The sequence below is a fragment of the Malaclemys terrapin genome, chromosome 2, assembly GCF_027887155.1.
Source record: "Malaclemys terrapin pileata isolate rMalTer1 chromosome 2, rMalTer1.hap1, whole genome shotgun sequence".
Classification (NCBI taxonomy): domain Eukaryota; kingdom Metazoa; phylum Chordata; order Testudines; family Emydidae; genus Malaclemys; species Malaclemys terrapin.
The window spans coordinates 62,842,279-62,862,226 of NC_071506.1; the positions used below are offsets into that span (position 1 = coordinate 62,842,279).

At 44.1% G+C, this 19,948-nt stretch overlaps 1 protein-coding gene across 4 annotated transcripts in view; it reads left to right on the top strand.

The window, feature by feature from the left end:
- Positions 1–19,453, top strand: part of LOC128832755 (gamma-glutamyl hydrolase-like) — a 32,987-nt gene extending 13,534 nt beyond the window's left edge. For all 4 annotated transcript variants that reach the window (XM_054020343.1, XM_054020344.1, XM_054020345.1 and 1 more), the window contains exons 4-10: positions 3,024–3,074; positions 4,200–4,284; positions 8,561–8,699; positions 10,335–10,441; positions 10,534–10,624; positions 13,866–14,003; positions 19,202–19,453. In XM_054020343.1, coding sequence (XP_053876318.1) covers positions 3,024–3,074; positions 4,200–4,284; positions 8,561–8,699; positions 10,335–10,441; positions 10,534–10,624; positions 13,866–14,003; positions 19,202–19,320 — 730 coding nt within the window. In that variant the 3' untranslated portion in view covers positions 19,321–19,453. The remainder of the gene's footprint in view (positions 1–3,023; positions 3,075–4,199; positions 4,285–8,560; positions 8,700–10,334; positions 10,442–10,533; positions 10,625–13,865; positions 14,004–19,201) is intronic.
- The last annotated feature ends 495 nt before the right edge of the window (positions 19,454–19,948 follow it).

The window sequence follows — 19,948 nt, forward strand, 5'->3', positions numbered from 1 at the left end:
TGCTGCAGGCTAATACACGACAGGATTCCAGTAGGGAAGAAGGCAAATGTATGTTGGAATTGCATGTTGAAGGGCTCAGTTGTCATTCTTACTCATGTTGGGTAGCAACTTACTCTGTACGTGGTCTCTTTAAAATCAATGGCCAAGGTCATCCTCTTGTACAAATAAGTCCATGGGAAGTTTCCTGGGGGATGAAATCACTACAAGGATCTCCTTGAAGAGGTCATCCCACCAGAGGCAGATTTACCATGAAACAAACAGTGCTGTGGCATGGGACCCCAATGACGGGGCCCCCAAAATGCAGGACAAATCTCATCTGACAACCGGCCCCTGAGTCTTGGACAGTAGCACAGCAGGGCTCAGGCAGGCAGGCTCTCTGCATTATGTGGCTGGTGGCCCCATGCTGCTCCCGGAAGCGGCTGGCTGCTGGCACATCTCTGCGTGCCCCTGGCAGGGTGGGGGGAGGCAGCTTCGTGTGCTGTTCCCGCCCCAGGCCGCACATGGAGATCCACTGCCCCCCTCCTCCCAAGGGGTGCACAGAGACGTGCTTGCAGCAGGGCTAAGGCGGCTCCCTGCCCACGCTGCCTCCCTCCGCACCACTCCCGGAAGCAGCTGGCATATCCCTGTGGCCCCTGGAGGGGGGCGGGGTGTCTCCGCACATTGCCCCTGCCCCGAGCGCTGATTCCACAGCTCCCATTGGTTGGGAACTGCAGCCAATGGGAGCTGTGGGGACGGGCGCCTGTGGGCAGCGGGGTGCAGACACCCCCACCCACCAAGGAGCCACTGTCAGAGGGGTGTGCCAGTCATTTTGGGAGCCGTGCCACCCAAGGTAAATGTGCTCCCCTGACCTCTCCCACACTCCAACCCACTGCCCCAGCCCAGACCCTGCACCCCGCACCCAAACTTCCTCCCAGAGCCTGCACCCCTCACCCCCTCCCACACCCCTGCCCCAGCCCAGAGCCCACACCCAAATTTCCTCCCAGAGCCTGATTCGCACACCCCCTCCTGCACCCCAACCCCTTGCCCCAATCAAGGTACCTCACTTTATTTTCATTTACTTCCTATTACTTATAATATAGGAGGAGGATGAAGAAAAAAGGAATGAAAAATGGGGCGGAGATGAGAGAATGTTCTTTTTCTTGGCTGGATCCCGAAGGAGGGGGGGGGGACACGAAAATGAAGCTGCACATGGGGCCCCACTAATTCTAAATCTGCCACTGCATCCCACACTCTTGTTGTAGGACCCTCCCTCAACTCTGATGAATCCCCAAAGATCTGGAAGATCCTAGGGCAGGGGTTCTCAAACTGGGGATCAGGACCCCTCAGGGGGTCACAAGGTTACTACATGGGGGGTTATGAGTTGTCAACCTCCACCCCAAATCCCGCTTTGCCTTCAGCATTTATAATGGTGTTAAATATATAAGAAGTGTTTTTAATTTATAAGGGGGGGGGGTGTCGCACTCAGAGGCTAGCTATGTGAAAGGGGTCACCAGTAAAAAAGTTTGAGAGCCACTGTCCTAGTGGATCCAGGGGAGGACAGAGTCATCCACATGAGTGCCCTATGCTTCTGCATTACCTCTGACACCATGACTCCAGTGGAGACACACTACCAGGGATTGTTCCCAAAGCCTCATGGGTTGGAGGGAGGGGCCAGGGAGGCTATATTGTCTTTTCTGACTAAATCCTTTGAGGCTTATTGGTGTGGAGACAGGATCAAGAAGTTGGCGCAGCCCCCATTTCTGTGTGAAAAGGGTGAGCGCTGTATGCAGACAGTCCTGTCCATGTATGGCTCCAGGGGGCATGAAGTGACCCAGTGAAACTCCCTAAAGAGTAAGGTACCATTCATGGAATCATAGAAATTTAAGGCTGGAAGGGACCTCAAGAGGTCATCTAGTTCAGCCCTCTGTGCTGAAGCAGGATTAGGTAAACCTAGATCATCACTGACAGGTGTTTATCCAACCTATTCTTAAAAACCTTCAATTATGGGGATTCCACAACTTCCCCATGGAAGCCTATTCCAGAGCTTAACTATCCTTATAGTTAGAAAGTTTACCCTAATATCTAATCAAAATCTCACTTACTTCAGATTAAGCCCATTACTTCTTGTCCTACCTTTAGCAGCCATGGAGAGCAATTGATCACCATCCTCCTTATAACTGCCTTTAGCATTTTTGAAGATTGTTGGTAGGTCTCTCCTCAGTCTTATTTTCTCAGGACTAGACATCCCCAGATTTTTTTTAATCTATCCTGATTGTACAGCTTTTTCTAAACCTTTTATCATTTTTGTTGCTCTTCTTTGGACTCTCTCCAATTTGTCCATATCTCTCCTAAAGCATCAGGGCCAGCTCCAGGGTTTTGGCCGCCCCAAGCAGCCAAAAAAAAAAAAAAAGCCGTGATCGCGATCTGCGGCGGCAGTTCGGCGGGAGGTCCTCCGCTCCGAGCGGGAGTGAGGGACCATCCGCCGAATAGCTGGACCTGCCGCCCCTCTCCGCAGTGGCCGCCCCAAGCACCTGCTTGCAAAGCTGGTGCCTGGAGCCAGCCCTGTAAAGCGTGGTGCCCAGAACTAGACATAGTAATCCTGCTGAGGCCTCAACCCAGTGCCAAGTAGAATGGGACAATTACCTCCTGTGTCTTACATATGACATTCCACTTAATACACCCAAGAATGTATAGGGGTTTTTTTTTGCCCCTGCATCCCATTGTTGACTCATATTCATTTTGTGGTCCCTTGTAACCCCCAGATCCTTTTTAGCAGTCCCACTGCCTAGCCAGTATTTCACATTTTGTAGTTGTGCACCCTTCATAGACTATCTGAAAAGTAGGGTACCATTCATAACAGTGAGGGTGGCAGATTTTGGCCTTTAATGACCTAGAAGTCCTCTCTTCTTTACTTTTCATACATACTTCTTATACACTTTCCATGCTCATTGCAGATGGCTTGTATGAAATATCTTTGGTATTTTAATGGTAAAATGTGGTGAAATTTCAGATAGATCCTGTAACTATCTTTGTTGGGATTTCAGACTATATCGTTCAGAAAAAGAGTATGACAAAATTTTCCAGGCTACTAATGGGTAAGTTTTGTGCATCAGTCTCTGTTGAAATGTTCATTAACATATATTTTAGAAAGGCTTCATGTTATCAGAGCCACTGTTGTTTTACTGTTAAGTTCTTGGTTTTACTGTTGGTGATTCCAGACTCAGATACTTTGTTTTCCTAAGTAGGGAATGCGAGTCTAATCTTCCTCTTTCTTGCAAGTGTGTGCTAAGTACTGCACATGCACACACCCCTGCTAAAAGAGGGAATATTTGTGTCCATTCCTTAGCAATGTGAATCTGTCAGATAGTTGCATGATATTGTGTCAACTGAGGGCCTGATTCTGCCACCTTTACTCATGCTATCTTACTCCATGAATAGTTTCATTGGGGTTACTCATGGAATAAGCTGTGATTCAATGTGAGTAAAGGTGGCAGCGCTAGGTCCTTAGTTTGCAGACTGTTTGTGACACACCTTGAGTGAGAGGTGGCACATAGCTACCCAGCAGCAGGAGGAAGCCAGAGAATGAACTGTAACTCAGAGTGACAATTCCTTCCCTGGGGAAGGAGTAACTTATTTTACTCCTTTTTGTGAAAACTCTGCTGTCAACCTGGCTATTGGAGGGGGCAGAGCCAAGTCTATTCCCACTCCTTATCCCCTCACCACCCACCTACTTGCAAAGGGGAGTAGTGATCAAGTAGCTGCTGATTACCTTTCTTCCCCACTCATCTGTGATCAGAGTTGCAAACTGAGGAGGGCTGCACAAATGAATAAGGGAGGGCCATACCCCATCTTGCTTCCGTGCTCTGTTAAGTAAGGGCTGTGAGAATCTGACTCTGTAAAAGAAAGTATCTGCATCCATTGAATCATAGATGGAAGCTTCAGCTCAGAATGCTATATATGGCCTTTTATCTTGTAAAGCTTGTATGTTTAGCTTCAGGTTCTTCTCACTCTGAAAACATTATCTTTTAATTATCAGCAGCCCCCACCCCTTTTTTGAAGTGTTGGAATTTACTATAGCACATAGACATTGTGATCATATGGTTTGTGTTTGCCTCCAGTGAGTTTAGGTCTCAGGGTTATCAGTCTTGTCCATGTTTACCCATTATATTATGCCTAGACCTGTAGTTATTTACATGTAATAATACTTTATTGTTTTTCAGGGTACTTTTCCCAGGAGGTGGTGTTAGTCTTAAGACTTCAGAATATGCTAGGGTTGCTAGGATATTTTACAAGAAGGCACTAAAGGTAACCACTTAAAGGAAAAACTGTTCTGGTTATTGTCAGTGTTCAGGGACCAAAATCATGGGAGGCTTATATTTGGACAGTCTCCAACTGGAGTGCAATATATTCCTGTTAGCCTGTTAATAAGCAGCTGACTGTTGGTATGTGTGTGTAACAAATCATCTAATAGCTTTAGATGCAGGTCTGAACTGAACACCTCCAAACTTCAGAAAATTATAATCTGAACTTTAAGGTTTGAGGCCCATCACTAAATAATTTAAGTGAAGTCAATTGTTAGTGTCTTTTCGCTAAATTTTACAAATAATGTTGTACAAATAGTCACCCTTATTGACAACACTTACACAGCCTTTCTTAGTATCCAGTGTATTTTTTGCAAATTAGAAGTGCTCAGATGTTCTGCTCAACACTAAATCAGGCCAAGATTTTCAGGGGTTTGGGTGAGTACTCAGCACTTTCTGAAAATCAGGCCCTTTAAAGTGTTTCAGGTTGAGCACCCAAAAAGTCAGGACCTCAAAATAATGGGTCACTTCTGAAAATCTTGGATACCCTATTTGCTAACTGTGGTTAACATACTTACCCCAATATATTTAACTGTACAAATCTATCCTAGCAATACAGATATTTTACTCTCTCATCTACTATGCATAATGAAGGCAGATATGAGCTATGGTGAAGGAAATAGCCTAATAAGTATCCTTTTTCCTATCTGTTTCCTCCACCTCTTAGATTTCATCATTGTACTCTGATCTCTGGGAGTTGGGAAAGTCTGTTTACATGTGTATACAGAGCCTAGAACACTGAAGCCTTTATTCTTGACTGGGGCCTCTAGGCACTGGTGCAATAAAAAAAGTAAATAATGATACCATCCAAAACCAGAGAATATTTAAATGTTAAATACATTAATTCTGTACATATACAGTTTGCTCAAGTCATACCATTATATAGTGTTAACGGGAGTCTAAAGAGACGCTAAAGTGATGTTATTTACAACTTCTTTTGGCACCCACCCACTACAATTCCCTTATTCTTCACCTGGGCAAATAGATTTCAATAGATCTAAGTGTGTCTGAGTGTGCATGTCTGGGAGAGGAGAGTGTAAGTTAATGCGAGTCACTCATTTTATGAATTTCCTTTGAATTTGACCTCCAGTAACTGCAAATCAGTACACAATACCTTAGAAGTGAGCTTGATTCATCACACAGTAATGCAGCCAGGTAGGAAAAAGTTCTTTACAGAGAATTATCTAGATTTATATGGATAATTTATCATGAGGCTGTTTCTTTTGGAATATGCCAGTGATACTCTGACTCATCACTGAAGATAAATAATTAATTCTCATTTTCTAAGAGTCAGTTTTTTCAAAGGTTAGTTGTGTCCGACTTGGCCTATCTTGAAGTAGAAGTCTGCTCTTCCAAGGTCCTGGTGGCAGTGAATCTCTCCATTTTATGAATCTTTTACCTCTAGAGAGGTCAGTCTCTCTCTCTCTTTTGGTGGGAACCTTTATAGTGGAGCTAGTCAAAAAAAGTGATTTTTATGGATTTTTTTCATCCAAATTCAAAATTTCAATGAAAACCACTGTAGCAAAGTCTAATTTAAAAAAAAAATTGACCAACCCTAAAGCATAATATGTACGATGCATAAGATGATGCAGCATCAGGGAACATTAGCTTGCAATCAGCATTCCTACATACCCTGCTGTGAAGAATATAGCATACAGCAGCCTAGGAAAACAGTGATATTTTCTCGCTGGTATTGGTTGATAGAGATTATTTCAAAATGGTGGGTGCTTTGCCCTGGATAGTGTTGTGTCTGATTGTCTGTACTCCAGGTCTTTCTCATTGCACAGGAGGCCACTGTGAAATAACTGGGGGACAGTACAACGTGTGTTTGGTCTGATGTATACACGTTTTGGAGGGTACGAGTCACTTTTCTAGCAGTTTATTTCCTCCCCGCCATCTTTTTTCTTGGGCATTGCCATCTGGTTATTATAGACCCTGAGATTGCAAAGGCTTGCTTACCTTTTTGTAGTGTGAGTAGTCTCATTTACCTCACTAAAACTATGCACAATGTATTAAGTTAAACATGTGAGTAAGCATGCAAGGGCCATAGTGTCTGGTGGGGGGACCATACAGGAAACAGTAGTGATCATGAAAATGAACATTTCACAACAACTCAATAATTGCTTGCGTGTCAGTACTTTCATACAGAGAGTTTGAGAGAAAAATCTTTTTAGACCTGGTCTATGCCAGGGATCAGCAACCTTTGGCACGCAGTCTGTCAGGGTAAGTCCCGGTGGGCTGGGATGGTTTGTTTACCTGCAGCATCTGCAGGTTTAGCCGATTGCGGCTCCCACTGGCCGCAGTTCACTGTTCCAGGCCAACGGGGGCTGCGGCAAGTGACAAGCTGAGGGATGTGCTGGCCGCTGCTTCCCACTGCCCCCGTTGGCCTGGAACGGTGAACCGTGGGAGCTGCCATCGGCCAAACCTGCAGACCCTGCAGGTAAACAAACTGTCCCGGCCTGCCAGGGCCTTACCCTGACAGGCCATGTGCCAAAGGTTGCCGATTCCTGGTCTATGCAATCAAGATAATTGAAAATTTAGAAAGTAATTTCCAGTTCTTTATACATAACCCTTCTGGCATTCTGTTCTCTATTTTACTCCTGATACTTGTGTGCTGTGAACTGCATCTTTTGAGACTTAATTAGCACTATAAAATACTAATACATTTTATAAGTGCAAAGTGAACTATAACAGTCAAGAGCATGTTTGCACATATGACGACTGGAATTTCTACTGTTCTTTTAAATTCATGTCCATGTCTCTTCCCACTCTGCCTTGTCAAATTCAAAATAAAAGATTATTTGGTGTGACTGTGTTTTTAAAATCACATGTATCTGCAAGGGGTGAATCCTAGTCCATTTGAAGCCAATGGGAGTTTTGCCTTACACTTTTCTCAGCTACATTAGAAAAAAAAATTCAGTCTTTAGTGATGTTAAATATGTGGTTAGCATCTAGGCTCATTTTTAGGCACAGCAACTCTAAGGGGAGTACATGTTAAGGGCTTGATTATGATTTCACTTAAACTTAAAACAAACTATGGGAAGCCTATTTATAGTCATCTGCCACGTAAATACTAGATGTGCAAAGCTTGCTGCTCCTTTCCCTTACTCTGGTGCACGTGAGGAATGAATGGTATCAAAAGAGTTTAAATATTTTACAGATAAGATTGTTTATTTTAAAGCATTTTTTAGATTTTTATCAATTTAAATTTTCACATTTGCAGGAAATTATGGGGAGGGTGAGAAAATAGGGTGGGTCAAATTGTTATTGAATGACAGTAGATGCTGAAATTCAACATGTTTAAAGCTTTATACCGTTTAAATACAAATTATCACCACATGTCAAAATATACAAAAGTAAGTACTCTTAATGAAATGCTAGTGTGTCCTGAAGCAGCATTTTCCTTACTTTGCTTATCTGTAAATTTCAGTTATCACCGATGGAAATATTTTTTCATGGGTTTGTGTATGTATGATGAAATTGACTTTTACTAATATGTATCTAATATCTAATCCTTCCAAGCCTAGCTCTAAATATACTGTGATATTGTTGGAGCTTCTTTGCATAGATATTAAATATTTCAACATTTTACTATAGGAGTAAGGATCTCTGTGAGCTTTTAGGGTCAGTGTCAGTGATATAGTTAAGGTAGAGGTAGCACCGTAACGTTCTGGAGACAACAGAGCTTTCAAAACCCACGTGCCGTCAGAAAAACTGTGTAAAAATGCCACCTTCTTACTGTCCAGATCTCTCTGAGAATATTCAGAGCCATGTGCTTCTTTGAGACAAAAATTAGTTTCACTCTGCTTTTTATTAGCTATTCTTTCTTTCTTCTCTTCCCCCAGTTTTGCCCTTAACTCAGACTTCACATCAGTTTCATTGTTTTTAAGGTAACAGTGCCACTTCTGTTTTATGTTGTTTAAAGTCAGAATTTCTTCTCCAGGAACCTAAGGCACAAAACTGCTGGCTATGCAAGCGTCAAGCACATAAAGGGGCTAGATGTTGCAGCACTCCCTGTCCCGCATAGGGATAAAAGGATGTACTATTTGTTAATTCATAGTGCTGTGCTTGCCTCATGGTAGGAATGTCCTCATTTCATGGTTCTCATGTCCAGGCCACTCACAAGATTATCTGCCAGTACCCTAGAAAGGTCCAGTGCATATTAACATGTACTTAAATTACTCTGACACAGTTCTTGACTATTGTTTCTTATTTTTAAGGCTAATGATAAAGGAGACTATTTTCCTGTCTGGGGAACATGTCTGGGACATCAAGAGCTTACATACCTCACCAGTGAGAAGAACTTACTGGTTAAAACAAAAACCGAGAATATTTCACTCCCACTGACGTTTACCACAGGTGAACATTACAAATATTATTTGGTTTCACAGGAATCAAATTACAAGAAAAAATATTAAAAGGGGAAAGAGAATCTCTAATAAGCCAACATTTAAGGTTGAAGATTTGGAACAGGTGACTAATGTTATTACATTGCTATTGTTGCTTCAGGAAGAACACCAATAGACTTCTATGAATGTAAAATAAGAGGTCTGAGAGCAAACTATTTGCAGGCCACAGGTATATACAGAGAAGCCAAAAATCAAAATTGTGGCTCGGTACAGCCATGAACTTTGGGGAAGTTTCATCCTAGATCCAAAATTTAGGTCTAGTCCCCCAACTCTAATGAGCTGACTAAAATGTTTGGATCCAAACACCTCCAAGCATTGGAGACATTTGCATTAGAACTTTGCAGATTGGCTCACTTCTAATCATAAATGGCAGCACTGTTCTTCTTGGTGGTATAAGACATAGCATTGAAAGCAATTGGTCTACCTGCAGAATGAGATGCAAGTCAGCATATGGGTAGCAGAATCTGACTCTGAATGATGCTTTTTCCTCTTGCAGCAATGAGCAGGATTGCTCCAACTCATTGCCAATAATTAATGGACTAAATGCTGTTGCGTTGCCTTATTTAGACAAATTCTGCCTCTCTTAATTACATAGAGTAATATTGTAGCGATGCAACACCTCTTGTTGGTCATCCTGGGAATTAGCTCTTCACCAGCTTCAGAGCACCCCTACTGGCTAGTGTTTCATCTGCCGCTCAACCCCCGTGTCTCTCCTGGACCCCGGTGCCTCCTACCCTGGGGTTCTACCCCTGGCAGTTCCCACACTCTGGGTCTCCCCTCCCAGGGGAACCCCCAACCCTCTATTCCCACCTTGCCTCAATGGCTACTGCCAGTCATCATCCAACCCCCGCTCACTGGGGCAGACTGCAGTCTGTCATGGCCACTCACCATTGGCAAGAGGGGATTTGGACCTGCTGCCTCTCCTAATCCTGGGCTGCACCTTTGCAACCCTAGTACCTGCTTTAGGCCTTCACCAAGGCCTGCAGCCTGGGGAGTTGCCAGGCTGGAGCTCCCCAGCACTGCTCTGTCCCAAGTACTCTTCTCTCCCAGGCAGTCAGGTCCTCTCTCAAGAGCTAGAGAGAGACTGACTCAGCCCCTGCTTCACAGCCCTTTTATAGGGCCAGCTGTGGCCTGATTGGGGCGTGGTCCCAGCTGTGGCTGCTTCCCCAATCAGCCTAGCCTTTTTGGCTCTCAGCCCCAGCCCTCTGCAAGGGCTGGCTTTTAACCCTTTCAGGGCCAAAGCGGGGTGACTGCCCCGCTACAAATACCTTATCTTGTGGGTAGTCCCACTGAAATTAATGGTAGAATAAGATTCTAATCAGTGTGAGCAAAGGTGGCAGAATCAGGACCTCAAGAGATCAGGGCTTCAGCATATGGCCTGGTGAGAATTGCTAGGCTGAAGTCTGCTGGAGCTATATTACAAACATGGAATTTTCTTGATTTAATAAAATCTAATGAAAGAACAGAATCAAAAGGATTTGAAATGAATTCAGACAGTACTTTATCACATGTATCCCCATCCTATTAATGATGTTCCATTAACAATACAATAGTGAGAATATTCCTTTGTCTTTTTTTGTATAAGCTGCAAAAGACAGCAGGATGTTCCAGAATTTTCCAGATGACTTGTTGCAAAAACTTGCCACTGAGCCTTTGACGGCACACTTTCACAAGTGGAGTCTCTCCATGAAGGTATTTGATTACATGATTTAGTGAATCCAAATGAGTTTATTCTTCTAAATCTAGAAATATAACACATTTTTTCTGTCATTTGCTTGCTGCAGAATTTCAGAAAGAATGAGAAACTACACAACTTCTATAAGGTTCTGACAACTAACACAGATGGAAAGATAGAGTTTGCATCCTCAATGGAAGGTAGCGATCAGTTTCTAATGGAAAGTGTGATTGTTGTTATTATTGTGGAAGATCTCAGTGAGCATGGTAGTGGTGTTACTAGTTCATAATACAAATTTAATGTTAGGATAATCAGTGAAGTGTCAGCACTGCCTGCCTTTCAATTGATTGGAATGTGTTCTGTCTGGACTCTTGAGATAACCTACGTCTTCGCACTTTGCTTTCGATGTGCATGTCTCTGAGTATACGTGTTCCCTCTCTCACCCTACTGCTCCACACCAGATATGTCAGCACACTTTTATCAATAGAATATTTTCAGTGCTGAGGGACAAGACACCACTTCCATTTTTTTAGTTTAAACGCCTCCTCAATGCAATGTGTCTACTCTGGAATTCTGCTGCTGGCTGTCTACTGATACTGATGTTGCCTCTCCATTAGGGTTACCATTCGTCCGGATTTACCCGGACATGTCCTCCTTTTCGCGCTAAAAATAGCGTCCGGGGGGAATTTGTAAAGCACTCACAATGTCCGGGATTTCCCCCCTCCCCCGGCAGAGCGAGCGGCTGGGAGGGCTGCAGAAAAATCCCGGGCTGGACTCCGGAGCAGCTGTAGAGGAGCCGGAGCCGCCCTGCATTCTGAGTTGGCCTCTCCTGCAACCCGGTCCGGCAGCACTGTGCAGGGCCAGGGACCGGGTTTTGTTGTGCAGGGCCAGGGACCGGGTTTTGTTGTGCTGGGGAGCTCAGCCACGTGTCCGGCTCGGCTGCACAGAGCCCAACACCCTGTTCTGAGCAGCAGGGTAAGGGGGACCGGGGGCAGGGAGGTTCTGGAGGGGGCAGTCAAGAAACGGGGGGGGGCTTTTGGGGGGGGGGTGGAGAAAGTTTTGGGCAGTCAGGGTACAGGTAGGGGGTAGGGTCCTGGGGGGCAGTTGGGGGGGGTCTTAGGAGGGGGCAGTTAGGGGACAAGGAACAGGGAGGCTTAGGGGTGGGGTTCTGGAGGGCAGTTAGGAGCAGGGGTCCCAGGAAGGGGCAGTCAGGGGACAAGGAGCAGGGGGGTGGGGAGCTGGGAGTTCTCGGGGGGGCTGTCAGGGGGCAGGAGTGGGGAGAGGGATCGGAGCAGTCAGGGGACAGGGAGCAGAGAGGTTTAGATGGGTTGGGAGTTCTGGGGGGGAGCTGTCAGGGGGCAGGAGTGGGGAGAGGGATCGGAGCAGTCAGGGGACAGGGAGCAGAGAGGTTTAGATGGGTTGGGAGTTCTGGGGGGGGCTGTCAGGGGGCAGGAGTGCGGAGAGGGATCGGAGCAGTCAGGGGACAGGGAGCAGAGGGGTTTAGATGGGTCGGGAGTTCTGGGGGGGGCTGTCAGGGGGCAGGAGTGGGGAGAGGGATCGGAGCAGTCAGGGGACAGGGAGCAGAGGGGTTTAGATGGGTTGGGAGTTCTGGGGGGGGCTGTCAGGGGGCAGGAGTGGGGAGAGGGATTGGAGCAGTCAGGGGACAGGGAGCAGAGGGGTTTAGATGGGTTGGGAGTTCTGGGGGGGGCTGTCAGGGGGCAGGAGTGCGGAGAGGGATCGGAGCAGTCAGGGGACAGGGAGCAGAGAGGTTTAGATGGGTTGGGAGTTCTGGGGGGGGCTGTCAGGGGGCAGGAGTGCGGAGAGGGATCGGAGCAGTCAGGGGACAGGGAGCAGAGGGGTTTAGATGGGTCGGGAGTTCTGGGGGGGGCTGTCAGGGGGCAGGAGTGGGGAGAGGGATCGGAGCAGTCAGGGGACAGGGAGCAGAGGGGTTTAGATGGGTTGGGAGTTCTGGGGGGGGCTGTCAGGGGGCAGGAGTGGGGAGAGGGATCGGAGCAGTCAGGGGACAGGGAGCAGAGGGGTTTAGATGGGTTGGGAGTTCTGGGGGGGGCTGTCAGGGGGCAGGAGTGCGGAGAGGGATCGGAGCAGTCAGGGGACAGGGAGCAGAGGGGTTTAGATGGGTTGGGAGTTCTGGGGGGGAGCTGTCAGGGGGCAGGAGTGGGGAGAGGGATCGGAGCAGTCAGGGGACAGGGAGCAGAGAGGTTTAGATGGGTTGGGAGTTCTGGGGGGGGCTGTCAGGGGGCAGGAGTGGGGAGAGGGATTGGAGCAGTCAGGGGACAGGGAGCAGAGAGGTTTAGATGGGTTGGGAGTTCTGGGGGGGGCTGTCAGGGGGCAGGAGTGCGGAGAGGGATCGGAGCAGTCAGGGGACAGGGAGCAGAGGGGTTTAGATGGGTTGGGAGTTCTGGGGGGGGCTGTCAGGGGGTGGGGAGTGGTTGGATGGGGCGTGGGAGTCCCAGGGGTCTGTCTGGGGGTGGGGGTGTGGATAAGGGTTGGGGCAGTCAGGGGACAAGAGGCAAGGAGGCTTAGATAGGGAGTGGAGTCCCGGGGGGCAGTTAGGGGCAGGGGTCCCAGGAGGGGGCAGTCAGGGGACAAGGAACGGGGGGAGGGTTGGGGGTTCTGGGGGGCGGGAAGTGGGAGGGGCAGGGGCGGGGCTAGGGCGGGGCTCCTCCCGTCCTCTTTTTTGCTTGTTGAAATATGGTAACCCTACTCTCCATGTTGCTCTGTTTATCTGTGCCTGCAGCACAGGGAAAGCTGGTCATTGCTGTCTTCCAAGAGACTCCTGCATTACCAGTGCCTTTATCTGGATGTTTAACTCCAGAAGCATATGTCTTGATTCACTAGAGAATGCTAGAGAGAGGATTTGGTCATTGTTCTACTAGAAGCTATGCATTAGGCGAAATATATGTTGTATGTACATTATAGACTAGTACTGGAGCTGGATAGTAACTGCTGTGCAGTTAACAAAACTCCTAGCACTCGCTCATTTTTTTTTTTTTAAATTAAACAATTTTTTTTTCAGTTTTTAGTTTTTAGGTTTTAGTTGCAGTATTAAAAATCAGATTACAAAGGGGGAACAATAATCTGCAGAAACTTGTTTATATAGAATGAAACCCTTTTTCGTTTAACAATATATATAATTTTAATTGTAACTTTAAGTTCTCATACTATAGAACTGGCCAAATTATTTTTTTAAACTTAAATAAATATTGTTCTTGGACTGAAACCTTGTATATGAAGTTTTGGGTAGGAATAAATTTTTACAACAGAGATCCAACTTGCTGCTTAAGACTTTGTATTCCTGTTAGAGAAGCCACTAATTATTAGTGAGATCTGTAGTAATGTATTCATTGTAATAAAATTGTGCATGCAATGACTTAAGTGAAGATCTAGTATGTGCACTGATGGAAAATTTGTTTATGGCAGCATATAAATACCCTATTTATGGTGTTCAGTGGCATCCAGAAAAAAGTCCTTTTGAATGGAAGAACGTCTCAGGCATACCACATTCCCCATCAGCTGTGAAAGTAACATATTACATAGCAGACTTCTTAGTTAATGAAGGTAAGGTTTTTTTTTCATTTTTATATCTAGAAAACTCATTTTAAAAAAGATAAAGTAGTAGAATGTTCTCTGCGGGGGAAAGGTCCCCCTTTCAAGTGTCAAAATACTGTACCTTTGATCTGTGAGCACATACTATGCAAGCTTTCAAGGCTTATTAAAAAGAGGGACACTAAATAGAATGGTTAAGTGAAATAACAAAAGCTAAGCATTCTGATGGAAGCAGACAAATTCCTTTCAGTAGAGAGTAATTTGCCAGAAGGAGAGTGTTTGATTTTTAACTTGACATAAATTCTTGAGCAAACACCAACAACCAGGGCCGGCTCGAGGCACCAGCTTAACAAGCAGGTGCTTGGGGCAGCCAAGGGAGAGGGGCGGCACTTGCGGCAATTTGGGGGCGGCAGGTCCCTCACTCCCTCTAGGAGCGAAGGACCTGCTGCTGAACTGCCGCCGCCAATCGCTGCTTTTTTTTTTTCCAATTGCCGCTGCCGATCGCGATCGTGACTTTTTTTTTTTTTTTTTTGCTTGGGGCGGCAGAAATGCTGGAGCCGGCCCTGCCAACAACCAATGAAACTTTAGAATTGTTAAGGCTGCACTTTGGGAGAACTGAAAGCTCTTATTCACATCCCAGTCTCACTCTGCCTTGGGCAAAGTAGATAGAATGAGATAAAATCTCCTATTCTTTATTTCCAGAAACGTCCTCAGTTTTGTTTTATTTGGGGTAATTACAGCAGATCCAGCAGAGGGATGGACAAAAATAAGTAGGAAACTGTCTCCAGGCTCAGAGAAAGACCAATGCATTTTCCTCTTGCAGTGCAACAAGGCAGTCCAGCCTAGCCACATCACAAACTCTTCTGTGTTAGTCTCTTAAGGTACAGAACTTAATCCTCACAGCCTCTCTCTACAGCCCTTACTCCATTTGGCTGAAAAAGCTTCCACAGCCCAGGAAGGGATCTTCAGACAAGATTGACTACAATGGTATTGGCCAACATTGCCTCCTGAACACTCTTTACGTAGTTTGCCTAGATCAGAATCCCTCCTGCCTATTTCTTCCTTACCATAAAAATAAAATGTAGAATGAGAAACACAAAATATTTGCTTAATAGAGAACCGGTTTAATACAAACAAGAGAAAGTACTTTCTCATAACACAAAACTACCCTGTGGAACTCATTGCCATGGGAATCTGTGATCACTAAAAGTAAACTGGGTTCAAAAAAGCACTAGATGCATTCAGGGAGGATAGGTCCATGAATGGCTATTATACAAGATGGTCAGGGATGCAACCTCATGCTTGAGGTAACCCTAAACCTCTGACTCCCAGAAACCAAGTGGAGAAGACAGGGATGGATCATTCCAACTGCTCTTTTCTGTACTCCTCCCACCCCAAATCTCTGGTACTGGTCCCTGTGGAGAGAGCACACTCGGGTAGATGAACAATTGGTCTAACCCAGTATAGCTTCTTATGATTGATGGAGACACAGCATCTGTGAGCACTTAACAGCCAGTCCATTCTGATGAAACATAATTTACTTTTGTTCAGTGGTATTTCTTATAATGTTATGTTAATTTTAACTTGAGCATGGTCCCAGAAGGGAAAAACTGAACTGATAGGACTTCATTTGCAGTGTTGTTTCAGCTATGTTGGCCCCAGGATATTAGAGAGACAAACTGGGTGAGGTAATGTCTTTTATTGGATTTAGGTCTGTTGGGGAGCAAGACAAGCTTTTGAGCTATACAGAGCTCTTTTTCTGGTCTGGGAAAGATACTCAGAGTGGCACGGGTATATATTTATTTGGACTTTAGGGAAGAATTCTGATAATAGAATAGCAGGGTTGGAAGAGACCTCAGGAGGTCATCTAGTCCAACCCCCTGCTCAAAGCAGGACCAATCCCCAACTAAATCCCCAAATGGCCTCCTCAAGGATTGAACTCACAACCCTGGGTTTAGCAGGCCAATGCTCAAACCATTGAGCTATCCATCCTCCTACATATATTTAGACATCTGAAGAAGAGTTCTGTGTAGTTTGAAAGTTTGCCCCGTTCACCAACAGAAGTAGGTCCAATAAAAGATATTAATTTCACCCACCTTGTCTCTCTCAGAAGTATTTTGTTTTCCTTGCAAACACAACCTTTCCCAACTTTGCAATTTCTTTAAAAAAAAAACCCTATATTTGTATTTTTATCTAAAATATAAACACAACATATATAAAAACACGCACAAGATGGAAATACAATATTTCAACAAAAATGGTAAAACCTGGGGGAAAACGAACCCAAAACAAACAAACCAACCTCCCAGACTTAAAACAAGCCAGTGTGGGCACGTTCAGACCTCTGATGGCTTCAGTTCCATCCTCTCCTCCCCTCCCTATATTATCTAATAGTCTGAACATTTCTAAATACAAATATATTTTAAGTCAAATATAACCCTGTATATACTATTGGGCATTCTAGAATATGTAGAATATATTCATACCTACAGATTTTATGTATACATATAGAATCAGAGAAGATTAGGGTTGGCAGAGACCTCAGGAGGTCATCTAGTCCAACCCCTGTTCAAAGCAGGACCAACACCAACTAAATCATCCCAGCCAGGGCTTTGTCAAGCCGGGCCTTAAAAACCTCTAAGGATGGAGATTCCACCACCTCCCTAGGTAACCCATTCCAGTGCTTCACCACCTTCCTAGTGAAATAGTGTTTCCTAATATCCAACCTAGACCTCCCCCACTACAACTTGAGACCATTGCTCCTTGTTCCATCATCTGCCACCACTGAGAACAGCCGATCTCCATCGTTTTTGGAACCCCCCCTTCAGATAGTTGAAGGCTGCTATCAAATTCCCCCCCCTCACTCTTCTCTTCTTCAGACTAAACAAGCCCAGTTCCCTCAGCCTCTCTACTATGTATATTAGAACCTCAGAGTTTCAAACACCAGATTTACGAACTGAGCAATCAACCACATGCCTCATTTGGAAATGGAAGTGCACAATCCGACAGCAGCAGACACCTAAACAAAAAAATAAAATAAAATACAGAACAGTACTGTGTTAAACGTAAACTACTAAAAATATAAAGGAAAAGCAGCATTTTTCTTCTGCATAATAAAGTTTAAAAGCTGTATTAAATCAATGATCCGCTATAAACTTTTGAAAGAACAACATAGCATTTTGTTCAGAGTTACGAACATTTCAGAGTTATAAACAACCTCCATTCCATACGCATTCATAACTCTGAGGCTCCACTATATGCATATACATATACAGACTCATCACATCTACATTTACAATTGATCTGGTAAATCAAATATAAATTAGTATGAAATCTAAAAATGAAAAATGCAAGATAAAATGATATTCACAGTATGTCCAATGCTCTGCACAAATTGAATAACTAATGTTATTTAAGGTTATAGTGTACTTTACATGTCAGGAGTGTTGCCTATTCTAAAGGACTTGTGGTCACCGTAACACAATCCATGAGCGGCAGAGCTAGTGAAGAGATTCTGTCTAGTGGTGCAAGTTGTGGTGATTAGTGCAGATAATACTTCAGTCAGCAGATGGTGCTATAAACCTCAGCTTAGTGTTAAACAGTTCGTCTATGCACTACAGCATTATTCAGTTGTTCTTATTGCTCAGTTCAGATCAACAAAAGAGTTCAGTCTAGCTGGTTATCTGCTAGGAGCTGGAAAATGATATAAGTGAATATTACTATATATATATACACACACACACACACACAAGGATGCATAGAAAAACTAATTTTTAAACTTCTTGAGGTATACTTTTCAGGATGAAACAAACATTCTGCTATTTTTGGTCAAAGCTGGTCTCAGTCTTCGAAGTGTCTGTGAAGCTTCAGCGGGGGTTATGCAAAATACTGTGGAACCTTCTAAATCTATAGTGAAAGTGGATGGGTAATTGATGCTGTATCTGAGGTTGGTCCCTCTCAGGATTTGCTTTATGCCATTGAATTATAGGTGCTGAGTCTGTGCGTGCTCTGGGGCTGAAGCACCCATGGAAAAAAATAGTGGATGCTCAGCACCCACTAGCCACCCACCGATCAGCTGTTCGGTGGCAGAGGAGAAGTGCTGGAGGGAGCAGTGGAGTGGGGGCAGGGCCTCGGGGTGGACCACCCAGCCAGGAAAATGAAAGTCAGCACCTGTGCATTGAATGCAACCCTTTTTTTGTTAAGCTCAGCTGAGAAGGCAGGAAAAAGAGAAAATTTGTGGTCTTTGTACATAAAGATTTCAGGTTTTCTGGCAGCTTTCATTAACGTTACTTTAACATTGCTTGAAGACTATGAGTCTGGGCTTGCCAGACTCCTGGCTTCTAGTACCAGGCATTTGATGAGCCCTTTCTTCCCCTCTAAACTCTCAGCAATGCCCAAGAGGCAAAAGTTGTTTCTTGGAGATCTGTTTTCTAAGTCATCCTGTTTTCTTCCACTTTGTCTAGTCTAAGTTTCTTCTTTAATTTCCTTTTGTAGCTAATTTTCCATGTCAGCCATTTGAGATTTTTATATCACATACATCCTTAGAGAGGTCACAAATGTCTTTTTGACATTCAATCCAGTTGTGAGGAATTCCTTTGGTGCCATGATATCCTAGGTTCTGCTGTGGCCTTGCGGTCTCCGCTTTCAGCTGCTTAGATGATTCAGGCTCAGATCTTTTGTTGCCTTTTCATTGGAATCCAAAGTCAACAGTTCAAAGTTTATTTAGGGGATTAATTTCAACTTTGATGTCAGAAATGTATTGCCAGTTTGCCAAGAAAGTAATTATTAGAGATGAATTGATATGTAGGGAGTGAAGAGGTCTGAGACTAGGTACCTTCGTCATGGGTACCATGTGACTCCCAACTTTGCGATTTCTGATAGGATAGAATTGCAGTGTATTAATTCTGGTTTTGCAGATGTCTCCAGTGCTGCAAGAATCAAATTTTTAGTAGCAGTCATTGCTTTTAAAAATGAGCATAGTCTTCCATGATAATAAAGTATCTTTATTACCAGTATCCTTTGGAAAAGGTAGCTCCACACTTGCCACCACCAATTTAAATTATTATGTTGTTATTGTTATTGTTATTTGTTAATAAATTATTATACCACGGTTTGCTATAATTGTATATAGAATAACTGACTTCCACCAAGCAAGATACTATCATAGACGATGACAGTGAAGTAATTTGTACTTTTAAAATGTCTTACAGCCCGGAAGAGCCTGCACCATTTTCCCAGTAAGGATGAAGAGACTGAAGCATTGATTTATAATTATGTCCCTGTTTTTAGTAGTGCATTTTCTATATTTCAGCAAATCTATTTTTTTTGATTGAACATCCATTCCCTGGTGTCGGATAGCTATCTGTAAATAGTTATTTGTTGCAAGTTTTATAATTAAACTCATGTTGTGCATTGCAAGTGGCAGAACTCCAGAATGCTTAACTTACTTTACAGTGATTTATCCTCTGAAGAATTGGTTCATTAATCTGACAAATTTTCATTCAATGACATAATAATTGCCCTAGATCACATTTTTAATACCGCTTACAGGGAAATAAATTTTACCTCCAGGGATGGCATCTTGATTGTGCTTATAAATTAGAAAAGAATCAGGTTTATTAAAAAAAATGAATAATACTCTTATCATATATTTGAAAGAAATAAGTTTACTTCTTCAGAACGTTGTGGGCTCTGTGATAGCATATGTCTTGTTTAGTCAGATCTTTTAGCATAATTCTGTTCTCTTGGGAAAATATCAAGAACTGATAACTGAACGGAACCAGAGCCCCACAATGCTCTATGGCTTGACCAAAGGTGAAGCAGAAAACTATTGTCTGAGAAGCTATCGTGCTCATGTTGCATTGGTAGTTACACCAAATAAAGAATGGGTTTGTATTAAGGACTCTGAAATTAATTCTCACAGACATGTTAACCCAAATATATATATATATATTGCT